Source organism: Austrofundulus limnaeus, unplaced genomic scaffold, assembly GCF_001266775.1.
Source record: "Austrofundulus limnaeus strain Quisiro unplaced genomic scaffold, Austrofundulus_limnaeus-1.0 Scaffold35, whole genome shotgun sequence".
NCBI classification, from domain to species: Eukaryota; Metazoa; Chordata; class Actinopteri; order Cyprinodontiformes; family Rivulidae; genus Austrofundulus; species Austrofundulus limnaeus.
Window position 1 is genome coordinate 916406 of NW_013952437.1, and position 13332 is coordinate 929737.

Consider the following 13332-nt stretch of genomic DNA (forward strand, 5'->3'; position numbering starts at 1 on the left):
CACACACACACACACACACACACACACACACACACACACACAATCATAATAATAAATCTATAAAATGTTTTTATATAGTAACAAAAAGTCTGCACAACAGTTACACACAACACAGGATTGAAGATCAAACTGCTGAACACAAGATCTGTTTTTTAGTGTTTTACTGTTCAAGTTTTGCTTTAGAAAATGTTTCAAAATGATTTTATCGGGTAAACTTGAATGCTTGAAATGACACAGTTTTTCCTCTCCATGTCCCTCTTTTTGTCCGCAGGATATCCTTCACTAAGAGTCCCATTATTTAGTACAGTAACACTGTATCACCACTGGACATCGTGTGATTCAGGAAAATAATGTGCTGTAGCTGAAGATGGGGGGTAGTGGCTCCAAATCCAAAGGATTTTGGCCGTTTTCTGGCTCAGGTAGTGGGGAAGAGCCATCCAAAGATGGGAACGAGCAGTCGCTGACGAGAGCGCGAAGCTTCCCAGGTGCAACACCTTTTGTGTTAACCAGACGAAGGTAAATGTGAATTTAGTATAAACATTAGCATGAATTATAACAGGGTTATATATTGTTAACCTCTTGAACCATCTTACCACATTGTTGCAACTTCATACACTTTCATAAACTTGCACAAAACAGATGCAACACTCTGATTAACCAACTGTAGTTTAACAATACAAGATTTGCATTGGAATCACTTTTGTTTATTCATTTATGCTGCAGCTCTATGTTCTTCGATGAAGACGGTGACTTGGCCCACGAGTTCTACGAGGAGACAATTGTGACAAAAAACGGACGTAAAAAGGCCAAGCTGAAGAGGATACAGAAAAACTTGACACCTCAGGTGAGCAAACCCATGTTGAAGAGAAACTCATCACCACACTTTGCTGGTCAGTCCAAATCATTGAAGTTTCTCATGTGTCATTCCAGGGAATTATAAAGCTGGACCACCCGTGTATCCATGTAGACTTCCCAGTTATCCTCTGGGAATCCTGACTGACAGAAGCCACTGTGTCACCTCGGCCTTGTGGTTTCCCCCACTCGCAGATGGAAGCCAGAATCAACGTTAAAAAGTGTGATCTCTTGATTTCTCTGATGCTCCTGTGTGGAACGGCTGAAGCGTCGAGCACCAAGTCTCTGCATGTGATCTGGGTTTGGCTTGTGTGCAGCGAGACACAGGGTAGGCCACCAGGAGGGATGTGGAAAACAAAACAAACCCTCCCGGTTTCTAGAGATCGTGGTTTGTGTGCATGTCAGTGTGAACGTGTGCAGACACAGAGTGACACCTGAAAGATTTCTAAATTGTTCTGCTGCAGATTATTTTCTGGTATGAATCAATGAACTCAGTGAGTTTAAAAATATAACCAATACTTTGTCTGTTTGTTATGGTTGTACGTAAAATGAGGAATCTGTCTGCGCACACTTTAAGTTTTGTCATTGTTTTGACTTGCTTTAATGCATGAAGCAGGATCAGCTTGTAGGCAGTAGCCTATGGAGTTGACAATCAGAAGCCCCGAAGATCTACAGTGGATTAAAATCATCTAAAGTTTGAAAGACTTGTTTCAGTGACTTCGCTCACATGCAGACAGAACAGCAGCAAGATCCTGTTGTTTTCTTTGCTGCTTGGGCGTAATGTGTTTCCCATTTAATTTATTAAAGCAATTTTTTTTAATTACAAATTCAAATGGTGACCCTTTGTTTCATTTGTACATGCCAGTAGGAGTTTTAAAGTGCGTTTACTTAAGAATTTGTTTTATTTACTTCATAACGATTTGATGGAGATTAAAAAATAACAATTCAAGTAGTCTAAGCTAAATTGTGAATTATTGGAGGTCCAGCACTTTTATTTGTCAAACTCACATTTATCATTTAATCTTCAATAATAATAACAAAGAAGTCAGGATTTTGGGGAAATGTTTTCGATGCTCAACAAACGATCTGTGGAGGAAATTGCAAAGACAAACCTCTGTGTAGATGAGCATCTTTTAATACACCCAGAGAAGGTCATCTTCTCACCGTGGGAGCAGAGAGCTCCTCAAATCTGACTGATATTGCTCTCCTTAGAGGATGAAGAGGTCTGACTAAGACCAACTCCACATTATTGCTTCTACAAAATTATTTTAAGGTCCTTTGTTTGTTTAACTTCTGTTGGTGCTTTTATGGTCTGGGGGATGCGTGGCCATCCAGTGGCTTGAAGTTTATTTTTACAAAGCTGGAATAACAGGCATGAACCGCTGTCTTGAGGGGAGAAAAAGAGGAACTCAGCAGTCCGCCCATCCTGTCGTTTTGCTGACCAACGTATGGACATACAGTACTTTAAGATATGGAGTCACAAAACAAGGTTTAATTCAAAGATAGCCCTGGTGCTTAATACAGAAATGTTTGCGTTTTTAAACTGCTTTTTGAACACATCCAAAATTAAGTTTAGGTCGAAAAACTCAATTTTTAGAGATTATTTGCTTAAATTCCTCATAGAATAAACACGTTCTAACACATTTGCTCTCTTCCCAATATACCTGAATGAAAATACAAGTCTTGTTCGCCTCTTATTTTACGTACTCTTATTTTGAAATTGCCTATATAACAAAGCTGCTTCATACTTTATTGGCTTGTACTGTTTACTGAGTGTATTACAGTGCTGACTGAGGCAATTATTTAGTTAAATTTTCAGAAGCAAAATCAAATCCAAATCAAAGGTGTCAAATACACGATATAGTCCATRTAAAAAGGCCTGTATTAAATATACGTATGATGATCTTACCAGGTTGTAAAGATAGACAAAAACTCCCTCATAAATGAACAAAACGTGACAAATTTCACAATACAAAATATGTCAGCAATGTGTGAAAAAAAGAATGACATCTTATGATACAGGAGCCAAATTTAGCAATAAAGATTGAGGAACTACCCATATATGGTCAAACAGAAAAGCAGTTCCTTCAGTCATTCTGTAAATGATCTGCTCTGTGGGAGTCTGTTCAAGCTTCAGCTGTTGGACAGATGGCCTCACATTTGACTTTAAAATGCTTTGGTACCAGAAGGAGTTTGTCACTTGACTGAAAGGAACCAAGATCTTCTGACTGCAGCACAAGCTCAAGTCATCACACTTCCACCACCGTGCTTGACAGCTGTAATGAGGTGTTTGTTTTCTTCAAACATGGTTTGATACTTTTAAGCCTGACATCTTTGCTACACAGAGGACTTTAAGGGTTTGTGGTTTACATTGAGTTTTACTGCATTTTGGTAAAGTTAAAAATGGCACAATGTAATGAATTCCAATTTGTCTTCATCTAACTTTACAAACTATAACAAAGACCAAAGGTGCAAATGTTTTACTTCTTTGTAAATACTTTAGAATTAAAAGAGGTGCACTTGTACTCTTTTTGTTAAAAGTAAAAGTCAGTAAAAGTATCAAGTCAGTATTTTCCTTGTACACATGTAAGGAAGAGGCCAGACAGAGGAGGAGCGTCCTGGATATTTAAACAGCTGTTGGTGCTGTGTTTCAGGACAGAATGAGCTGCTTCTGACCAGACAACTTCACTAGAGAGCGTTCAGATGATAAATTACCCCTTGGACTGAATTTCATCAAACAGTTGAAGAGGAGCATACAACTGGTGAGAAACATAATCAGAACTGATCCTCAATCTATATATTAACATACAAAACATGTGATTTTTCACAAAAAGGCTACAAAAACCAAATAAACAAAGCTGTAGCTGACTGCAGAGCCGGCATACTTCTGCATAGTTCTTATAGTTTTAACAAGTGGTTTATAAATAATTACGTCTGACTACATAATTACATTTGGGTAACAATGATTTTTTTTAAAAAGTCTTTAATAATGTTCTTGCTTTAGTAAATTTCATGCTTTCTTATTTACATTTAAAATGATGGAGGAACATTTTTAGTAAAAAACCTTGAATGACAACTAAAGCTCTGAAAAATTATCTAAAGCTTCAAAAACAAGTCATAACTGATCATTTTAATAAATCAATCTACTGTTAAGKTTTTGTAAACACAGTCCTGTTTTAGTCATTCATGTGATACCAAAAATAATTTACCCATAAAAACAATTTTCTTTCAAATATTTACACAAACATTTATATAAACTTAATATGGATGGAACTATTGTTGCTTTTGTCAGAACTTGGAACAAATTACCCTTATCATTACACTTTTWACTAATTATAAATGTGGCAGGACTAAATGAAGATAAAAAAAACGCGTCTGGAACAAACTATTTGGGTGTTCTGTCGCGGGGGTGTTTGTGGTCACTTAAAAAATTAAATTTTACTTTAAATATTCATGTAACCCTATTTTTATTAAAGCTAAGAATTTAGTAAAAGATACTATAAAAATTGTTCCAAAAACACCCATACAAACAAAGATATACAGCAAAATAACCTTTTAAATACCCCCCTCCGATGCAATGAATGCGCTGGTCTGTTGTTACCCAACCTTCAGCAGCCCTGCTATGTGGCTGCTAACAACGCTAACACGGTTTGTCAAGCAGCAGATGTTTMATAACAGTGGAAATGGATTAAGCGAGAAGCGAGTGGTCTTTTTCTCATGGCTGGGCAGTGGAAATTTAACTTATCTGACGGTTTTACTCCTTATTTTTGGCGACAAAAGAACAGGTCAGACCGAGAAGGAAGGAGAAAACCCGTTGTTTAGCATCACAGCTAGTTTCAATGAAACTTTTGAGCTAATGTGGCTAAAGTAGCTTATTTTTTCTGCATCTGCTAAAAAAGCTAATATAACTTAATTCAAAAAGAGGTCTAATGCTACTGAGTTGACTAAATATGATAAACTTTTTTATATAAATGTATAACCTAAGTTGAGAAGTTTGTTAAAGCTGTTTAAAATTCAAGCTACACATTTCTTGTGAATTGGAAAATTATTTGAATGGAGATGTTTGAAGTTGTTTATTTATTTTGAGCCGAATTTCACAAAACATTTTCTTTTCTTCTTGTAGAGATATAGGAGTGAAGGTGAGCAGTGTCTGCCATGATGGAGGCGGTATTCCACCTCACCACAGCTGTCCAGCTGTTCTGGTTGTTCCTGACTCTGTTCACACGGTGGACTGTCGTGTGCTCAGCAGATTCAAAGCAGACAAGATGGCCTTTATATTCCCAGAAGCCAGTTCTTCTTGTGTGGAACGCTCCAACACAGGAATGTGGGACACGACATGGTGTTACTTTCTCTTTAAAACAGTTTGACATTGTGGCCACCCCCAATGAGGGCTTTGTCCGCCAGAATCTCACAATGTTCTATAAGGAACGCCTTGGATTGTATCCCTATTATGAGCCTGGAGGCACTGCAGTGAATGGAGGCCTTCCACAGCTTGCCAGTCTCACGCAGCATTATGAAAAGATGCCTGCAGGATTAGACAAGTACATACCAAACCCTAAGGCAAAAGGTTTGTCTGTTATTGACTGGGAGGACTGGCGTCCATTGTGGATCCGAAACTGGGACTCCAAAGATATATACAGAAGTAAATCGCGTGAACTGGTAGCCAAAAAGAACCCTAAATGGACCCCAGATCAAGTGATGAAAGTCGCACAACAGGAATTTGAGCTGTCGGCTCGCAAGTTCATGCAGGAGACCCTGAAACTTGCCAAGAATCTGAGACCAAATCAGCTGTGGGGCTTCTACCTGTTTCCAGATTGTTACAACCATGACTACAAAGCTGGGCTGAAAAACTACACAGGCCGCTGTCCTCCTGTGGAGGTGAACCGCAACAATCAGCTGGACTGGTTGTGGATGGAGTGCACAGCATTCTTCCCGTCAATATACATGGGTTCCGTTCTGAAATCTACAGATTACGGCCGCCTGTTTGTTCGGAACAGGTTGCAGGAGGCGATGCGCCTCGCGTCTGTTGGCGGTGGATTAGCGCGTCCTGTTTTTGTTTATACTCGACCAACTTACAACAGTGAGATGACCCTTTTGACTGAGGTTAGTTGGTGGTTACAGTTTGTTCATTCGAAATTTCACAAACCTAATTCAGAATTTCAGAAAATGAGGGGTGACACATCTTTTGCAGAAAACCGTGTGTTTGTGTCTGGGCGGGAGTTAGTAAATCTCTACTTACCAGATTAAAATGAAATACTTTTTGATGAGGGTTATTAAACTAGCTGTAAACTGTATTGGATATTAAATGTAATATGGACTATATGTGTGATTATTTTTCTGTTACTCACCTGAACTATTTGTGTCTATCTTTTAGACAGATTTGGTGTACACCATTGGTGAGAGTGTTGCACTTGGAGCTGCAGGTGTAATCTTATGGGGAGACACTTCCTACGCGAGCAATGTAAGAATGGATATCTACTCATCTCACCTGATGCTGAACAGGCTGCCATTCAGTGCTTTAGGATTAATTTCTCCTTGTCTTTCCTGCAGACCAGCTGCACCACCCTGAATAAGTATCTTATGGGACCTTTGGGGCGCTACCTCCTCAACGTGACCAAGGCAGCGGAGCAGTGCAGCCAGGTGCTGTGTAAATTCCACGGCCGCTGTCAGCGCAAAGTAGTGGACAGCGATGTGTATCTTCACCTCAGTGCGTCGACACACAGGATTACGAGTCAGAACGGCCAGTTCMAGGTGACAGGAAAGCCTGGCCAAGCCGAGCTGCTTGTTTTCCGTAAACATTTCAAGTGCCAGTGCTACACTGGGTATAAAGGTGACGGCTGTGAGCAGAAAGAAAAAGGGCAGAATAGAGCCCCTTCTGTTTTGGGAACGTGGCCTCTCTGCCTTTTACTCCCACTTGGACTTCTGCTTGTGCTTCACTAAGAATACCAAAAAAATGCAAAGCTTTTTTCTTCTGCTTCTGCCAGCACTGAAAGGAAAAGTTCAGACTTTTGGGCTTAAATGTAGGAAGTAACTTTGCAATGAAATTAGTGTTGCTTTGGCAGCATCAGGTTTAAAGATCTGGATTTAAAGAGTCTGTGTAACAGACAGTTTTCTGTCAGCACACAAGTATTGACCAATCACTATTTTATACAACAAACTGCACGTTGGGTTTACTGGAAAGTTATACTGGAAATAATATCTCCTCATATCTATTGATGGGTTTTTTTGTATTTATTTCCTTATGGTAAACACAAAAATAGCACAACAGAAACCTTAAAAACTGGAAAGATATTTATGTCCTTGTTGGTGCATCACACCAAATAGTAGTTTTTAGGTTTCTTGCTCACAACAGTGGCCTAAAGCAGCGTTAGTGTTTTTGTGGATGGATCAACCTTTAAAGGGTGCCAGAGCATTACAAATTTAAACAATGCATCATGCCATAAGATTATTATTAATCATGCAGCCTTAAATCTCTTATCTTTTGCTTGTGAAAATAAGAGTGGACCTTTCTGTATTTAATTCAGGTWTGTGCCTTAGTGGGGCTACAAAGGGCTCTTTTTTCTACAGTTTTTACAGGCTTTTTTCAGTACTATATAGCTCAGTTTATTACAATAACCTCACATTAATACCTAACATTTTTTTGTATTATATGAACTGTACATAAAGTAAATTACAGCTGGATAAAAAAAAGGTAAATGTTTACTTTCATACTAATATTCTCTAATTTTACTGTGAAAAAAAATAGTAATTTCAAAAGTTTCCGTTATTGATGTTCAGGTAATATCACATCAGTRTTTTATATTTAATCTCTGTGAATTTTAATTTCATGTGTCCAATAGTGTTCAAAAATATTTCATGTTCAAATTTTGTTTTAGTCTTGAAATACCAAAGGTCCATTTATCAGTAATGCATTTTTTTCTCATTTTGTACTATTTGCTTTTTTAAATTACTAGCAATAGCATTTTGAAAATATAAGTGTTTAAATTAAAAGTATTAGTAGTTGACTGAAAACTCAAAGGATAAAAACCTGTTTTATTTTGACAGGGTTTCTGGTGATGACACTGCTGATTACAATTATTAAGGTACATTTCAGAATTCATTTTACTACCTGAGCAGTTTAATTTCTAAAGAGCATCTAGTAAATGAGGGCCTTAGTAGGAATTTTGATAAGTGATATATTTTGAGAAATTGTTTTAGTTGTATAATATTCATCTTGTTCATTTTCCTGCACTTTAAATACTTTTCTCTTGAAGTGGATTGTGCATTATTACATGTTGCTGTTTTGGAAAGGTGAACCTCTTCCCATAATACCAAAACTTGTAAAAGATGACACACACAGTGTAGTGTGTTATGTTTGCAATATATTCCACTGTGAATCTTGTCAAAAAAGAAATTAGTATAATTGCTGTACTCTTCTTTCAGTTCTTATCAGGTGATAGACATACTTTGTCTTAATGCATACTGTAGRCAACAAATTTTCCTACTTCTCTGTTTTAGAAGCAGCTTTAAGTTGTTTTGTGTTGCCAAAATGTATTGTTCTTGTTCCAAACTATCTGCCAAAATGTGTTTGTATCTTTATTGTTTCATATTTACAATGTACGTTAGAGACTGTTATTAATAAATGAGTTTTTTATATAAGGTTGTTGCCTTTCTGTTTTTGTAAACCGAAATATATCTGTATTTGTGTTATTGTGAAACGTGGCAAAAAGCACTGATGATGATTCAAAAAGACAAAAACTGCCTTCAGAAAAACATTGACGTGCAAAGTAGGACATAATGCAAGCTTCTCATCCTGATAATAAAATAAGCATTTATCAATTAAGTGCATTTAACCCTGACATCACCTCAATCCTAATTAAAACAGGACTATTTGTGGAATTCTGAAATAAATCCCAAAATATCACCTAGAAAAGAAAAAAAATGGAAATTAAAAAGTGAATGATTCTATTTTAATTTTGAACATAGCTATTATTGATAAACAGACATTTGTAATAATAAACAGATTGTATCAGTGTAATTGAAATGTTAAATGAAACAAAAAAAGCAGGCACTGTTGTCCATTGCCTACTTTATAAAGTAAATGTTTAAAAAAAAAAAAGGAGTGGGGGAAAAAACTCATTTGAAGACCTCAAGAGAAAATGACGTAGTACAGGTTTGTTGTGTGCAGCTCGGAAAACGTTCCGATAAGCAACAAACATATGTCGATAATAACAGAGGGTTATCTGAAGACCTTGACGGATTTAAAACATTTCATTGCCTGAATATTTTATCACTCGTTTTCATTTTGCCGGATTTAATATTAGTTGTAATCTCACTGGTGTTTTTACCGGAAAAACGAATATCGCCTTTAGTACGTTTTTCCTGCTAAAGTTAGCGCCTGCAGCCGCCTAAGTCTTGTTTAGCACACAAGCAGCAATGCAGGAGAAGACATGAAGACCAAAATACAGCCTCGTCCTTTATTTAGTGGATTTTTAGTTGTCTACTCACTGCAGGTGTGTGTTTTTGTATTGTAGCAGAAATTTGCTGAAAAATAACGACTACCATTAGCATTGATACCCATTAGCTTAAAATAATGGATATCACGTTATTTTATTTTTACTGTTCTTCGGGTTCGTCACAATGAACTACAACGCATTTATTCTGGAGGGTTCCTAATTTATCGTCGTTAATTTATCATATTAAAAAAATATAGTGTGTGTTCATAGCCAAATCTTTTGTTTAGTTACACTGACATTTTGATGTCAGTGTCACAAGACCTAAGGGAAGAGTCTTGTGTTTTTACTGTACAGATCAATCCATATCCATTTATTAGGCYTAAACTCATGTTATATAAATGAAATATTTTGTTCATAGAACCTGGATTTTCATCCATTTATCCAAATTGCTTATTGGACTGTTTACATTTATTTTAATAGCAGGTTTTAAACAGGCATGGTTATTAACTGGATTTTCTGTTCCAAAAGAAAATGTGGCTAGAATAAATATTATTTTCAACTCAATTGGTAGAGCTCGAAATGTAGATCAGAGCACATGTTTATGTAAGGACTGAACAGTAAACCAACTCATGCTGGTGTCTTATAATTGGTTATTTCAGTAATTACATAAAAATAAATAAAAATAGAACAACTGTATAATTATAAAGGGCTTTGAGATGATAATAAATGGTAAATGGACTGAACTTATAGAGTGCTTTATCAAGTCCCTCTGGACCCCAAAGCACTTTACACTTACAGACATTCACCCATTCACGCACTGATGATGGCAAACTACATGATGCATTATTTATGTTTTTCCAGGACTTTCGTCTAGATGAAATGAATTTCTTGCGTAATCGTCTTGTTGTTTTGGGCCTGGTGTTGCTGGCTACATTGTTGCTGTACCTGCTGCTGCCATCCATTCGCCAGGGCARCATGGAGCCATCCATCGCAGCTCAGAAAATGGGGCTGTTGGCCCCTGCTCCCCCCGGGCCTCCGACCATCAATGTGTCCATTCGCACTGGACAGCTACCTGGAGACCCTCCGTTGTTTTTCAGAGAGGCTTTACCAGTGGATAAAACCGGACAGCAAATTTTACCCAGGTGAGCTGACTTATGAAAAGACCTGTTTAATACATTTTAACTAGAAACTGTTCAGCAAGAGCTTGTTAACATAAAAACATGGAAAAATGACTGGATTATATTAGTTCTAAAATACTGAGTAAGAAAATCATGTTTCTTTAAAGGCTGCAGGTGGTTCTTCTTCATGGCCAGGCCTTCACCTCCAAAACCTGGGAGGAAGTGGGTACCATGGCCCTGCTGGCAGCTAATGGATATCAGGCCCTAGCGATGGATTTACCAGGTAAGTGATGATAATCATTATATGGAACTGTTTACAATGTTCCAACTATGTAAAGTGAATTCATTCCTCAATACTCAAAGTTTAATCTAAAAATAATAAGCATTAAATAAAGAACTTCAACATTTTGCTTGAGATTAATGAAAAAATAGAATAATAGTGAGTGGTAATAAATGTTGACTTTTATATTGACTCAGTTATCTCAAGCTTTACTTCTTTTTAAAACATACAGACCCTAGTATGTTTCAGCTGTTGTGCTTGTTTGCTTGGCTTTTTTGAGCTGAGAGCGCCCTCTTGTGGCTGAAAATGTTCTTACTGCTCAATCTTTATTAATTACTGAACAGTGTCTGAAACTAAATGAATAATAATCCTCTTCAAGGATATGGAAAATCACCCGACTCTGAGGCGCTGAAGACTGACCAGAGCCGGGTGGACCTTCTGTCGAGGTTCATGGAGTCTTTGGGTGTCAGAGCAGCTGTGCTTTTGAGCCCCTCAATGAGCGGACATTATTCCCTCCCTTTCCTCATGAAGAACAGCGCACAGCTGCGTGGCTTCATTCCTATAGCACCAGTCGGCACCCGGAGTTACTCCCCGCAGCAGTACAAAAAGATTCAGGTGAGTGAAATGGATGTATGGTCATGAGGCTAAATTTCTTTAACATTATTAAAGAAAACTTTGCCATTATGAGAGGGGAACAATTATTTTGGGCTTGTATAAATTGTGGCATCAAAAAGGAATTAGTTTGTGATTAATTATAATTACCTTGCAAGGACAAACTCAACTTAAATACTAAATTTAATGAAAAGTTTATTTTCTTCAAGTTTCAAGCCTGTTTTCACAGTATCAGTTTTTTAATGTATTTTTGTTGTCATGATAATTGTTCTCTTTGGACTTTTTTAATTGAATTCCTTTAGGTAACATTTTATGTTGTTACGCAGTAAGCAAGAAAATTGAAGGACATTTATCTCACAAATTTGCCTAAATGTATCTTATGTACAGAATAAGGGATTATGGTTATGATAAAAGGGTTAAGTTTTAAATTCCCCCATGTAAAGAAAAGTGTGATTTTTATCATATTTTTGTTTATACTTTAAAGTCTTTTGTTCTCAATCATGCTCTTATTTATTTTTATTTTTCAAGGCATCTTGTAAACTAAGATGTAAGACATTATTTGAATTATCTTTACACTGCACCTTTTTTTAAATAATCTAATTTCCCTCCTACTCCCTGACATCTCTGTTGTGTTCTTTTCAGACTCCCACTCTGATTGTGTTTGGAGCTCTGGACACAAATCTGGGTGCCCAGTCCCACAAGAACCTCATACAACTTCCTAATCACGAAGTGCTTAAGTTGGATGGAGCTCGCCACGCCTGCTACATGGACAAACCTAATGAATTTCACCAAGGCTTGATTTGGTTCCTCAACAAACTGAAGAAAGATGTGTAGCGTGAGTCGTTAGTAAAGAGGAACACAAATGCGAGGGAAAAAAAGTTGCTCTAAGCTCAGAGTGTATTTCTCATCACATGAAGACATGAGAGGTGGTCATAATAACTGGTCAGTTCTTCAGATGTTGCTGTTATGTTTCATGGTCTGACCTGAAAATAAAAAAAAAGGCTTAGCTCAGCATCTTAGCTTATTGTTAAAAATAGCAAAGTGTATAGTGGCACATTTTGACATGGTACGAATTGATTTCATAATGTATTGTATGCAAACTGTAGCTAACTGTAAATATGTAAATGTTCCTGTGGCCAGTATTTATAATGTTTTGTTTGTTTCAGACCTGACAGACAAACTTAACCCAGTAATAACTGCTGCTTCATGCTAACATGCTGTGCTAAATTGACCTAAGTCTATATACCGAAAAATATCAGATTAAAACAGATTTTAAAAATGAGAATCTACGCAAATTAATATCTGCAATAAGTCTGGACAATCATAAAAATTAAGAAGCTTGAGACAGCTTAAAGGTAAAAAAAATAAGTCTGAGCTGAAAATATTGTTCATGTAGATATTATATGGCTTCATTTCTCTAATTTGAAAGGTAGAAAGACACTGACAGTTGAAACTACATGCTTGTGTGCRTTTGTTTAAATGAAGTGTTATTGACGTGTTCCTGGAACAAACTCGTTTATTGACAGCGCTGTTGTTAAGTGCGCTACAGAGAATTGAACTTCATGGTAATACGAAAATAATTTATAAAAAAAGAATTAATACCTTAAAACACTGCTATGTTAGGTTCTGATCGTGAACTCAACATAACATTTTTACTTTTAAATGGAGTTTTAAAAGCTGGGGTTGACATCATGTTTGTGAAATTAAGAATAAAAGAGGTTGGTTAACTTATCAAGTTGAAGCAGGTGTGCTAAACATTTRAAGTTTATTATTGTAACGTTGCATAAGTTGCAGGTTTTTTGCTTTCTCACTAGTTTTATCCTGTGTGTTTATTGCTGTGAATAAGCTGAAATTAATGTTGATGCACTAAAAATAGTAAATAAACTACTGAAATATTTATTTTTGTCATTATTTTCATTTTCCATAATGGGTTTATATGTACTGTGTGTCTGTGTGTGTAAATGTATGTATGTATGTATGTATGTATGTATGTATGTATGTATGTATGTATGTATGTATGTATGTATGTATGTAT

At 36.6% G+C, this 13332-nt stretch overlaps 3 protein-coding genes across 4 annotated transcripts in view; all 3 read left to right on the forward strand.

Moving 5' to 3' along the window:
• Positions 1 to 1685, forward strand: part of tusc2b (tumor suppressor 2, mitochondrial calcium regulator b) — a 3108-nt gene extending 1423 nt beyond the window's left edge. For both annotated transcript variants that reach the window (XM_014006304.1, XM_014006303.1), the window contains 3 exons: positions 272 to 516; positions 724 to 844; positions 931 to 1685. In XM_014006304.1, the coding sequence (XP_013861758.1) occupies positions 368 to 516; positions 724 to 844; positions 931 to 996 (336 nt within the window). In that variant the 5' untranslated portion in view covers positions 272 to 367 and the 3' untranslated portion in view covers positions 997 to 1685. The remainder of the gene's footprint in view (positions 1 to 271; positions 517 to 723; positions 845 to 930) is intronic.
• A 2783-nt stretch (positions 1686 to 4468) lies between these two features.
• hyal2b (hyaluronidase 2b) lies at positions 4469 to 8490 on the forward strand. Its single transcript, XM_014006247.1, has 4 exons — positions 4469 to 4637; positions 4976 to 5955; positions 6227 to 6313; positions 6403 to 8490. The coding sequence occupies exons 2-4, from the start codon at positions 5008 to 5010 to the stop codon at positions 6790 to 6792; spliced, it is 1425 nt and encodes a 474-aa protein (XP_013861701.1). The 5' UTR covers positions 4469 to 4637; positions 4976 to 5007; the 3' UTR covers positions 6793 to 8490.
• Positions 8491 to 9054: 564 nt separating this feature from the next.
• abhd14a (abhydrolase domain containing 14A) lies at positions 9055 to 13197 on the forward strand. Its single transcript, XM_014006272.1, has 5 exons — positions 9055 to 9344; positions 10149 to 10429; positions 10573 to 10688; positions 11065 to 11300; positions 11940 to 13197. Exons 1-5 carry the CDS (start codon positions 9282 to 9284, stop codon positions 12129 to 12131), a joined length of 888 nt encoding a protein of 295 aa, XP_013861726.1. The 5' UTR covers positions 9055 to 9281; the 3' UTR covers positions 12132 to 13197.
• The last annotated feature ends 135 nt before the right edge of the window (positions 13198 to 13332 follow it).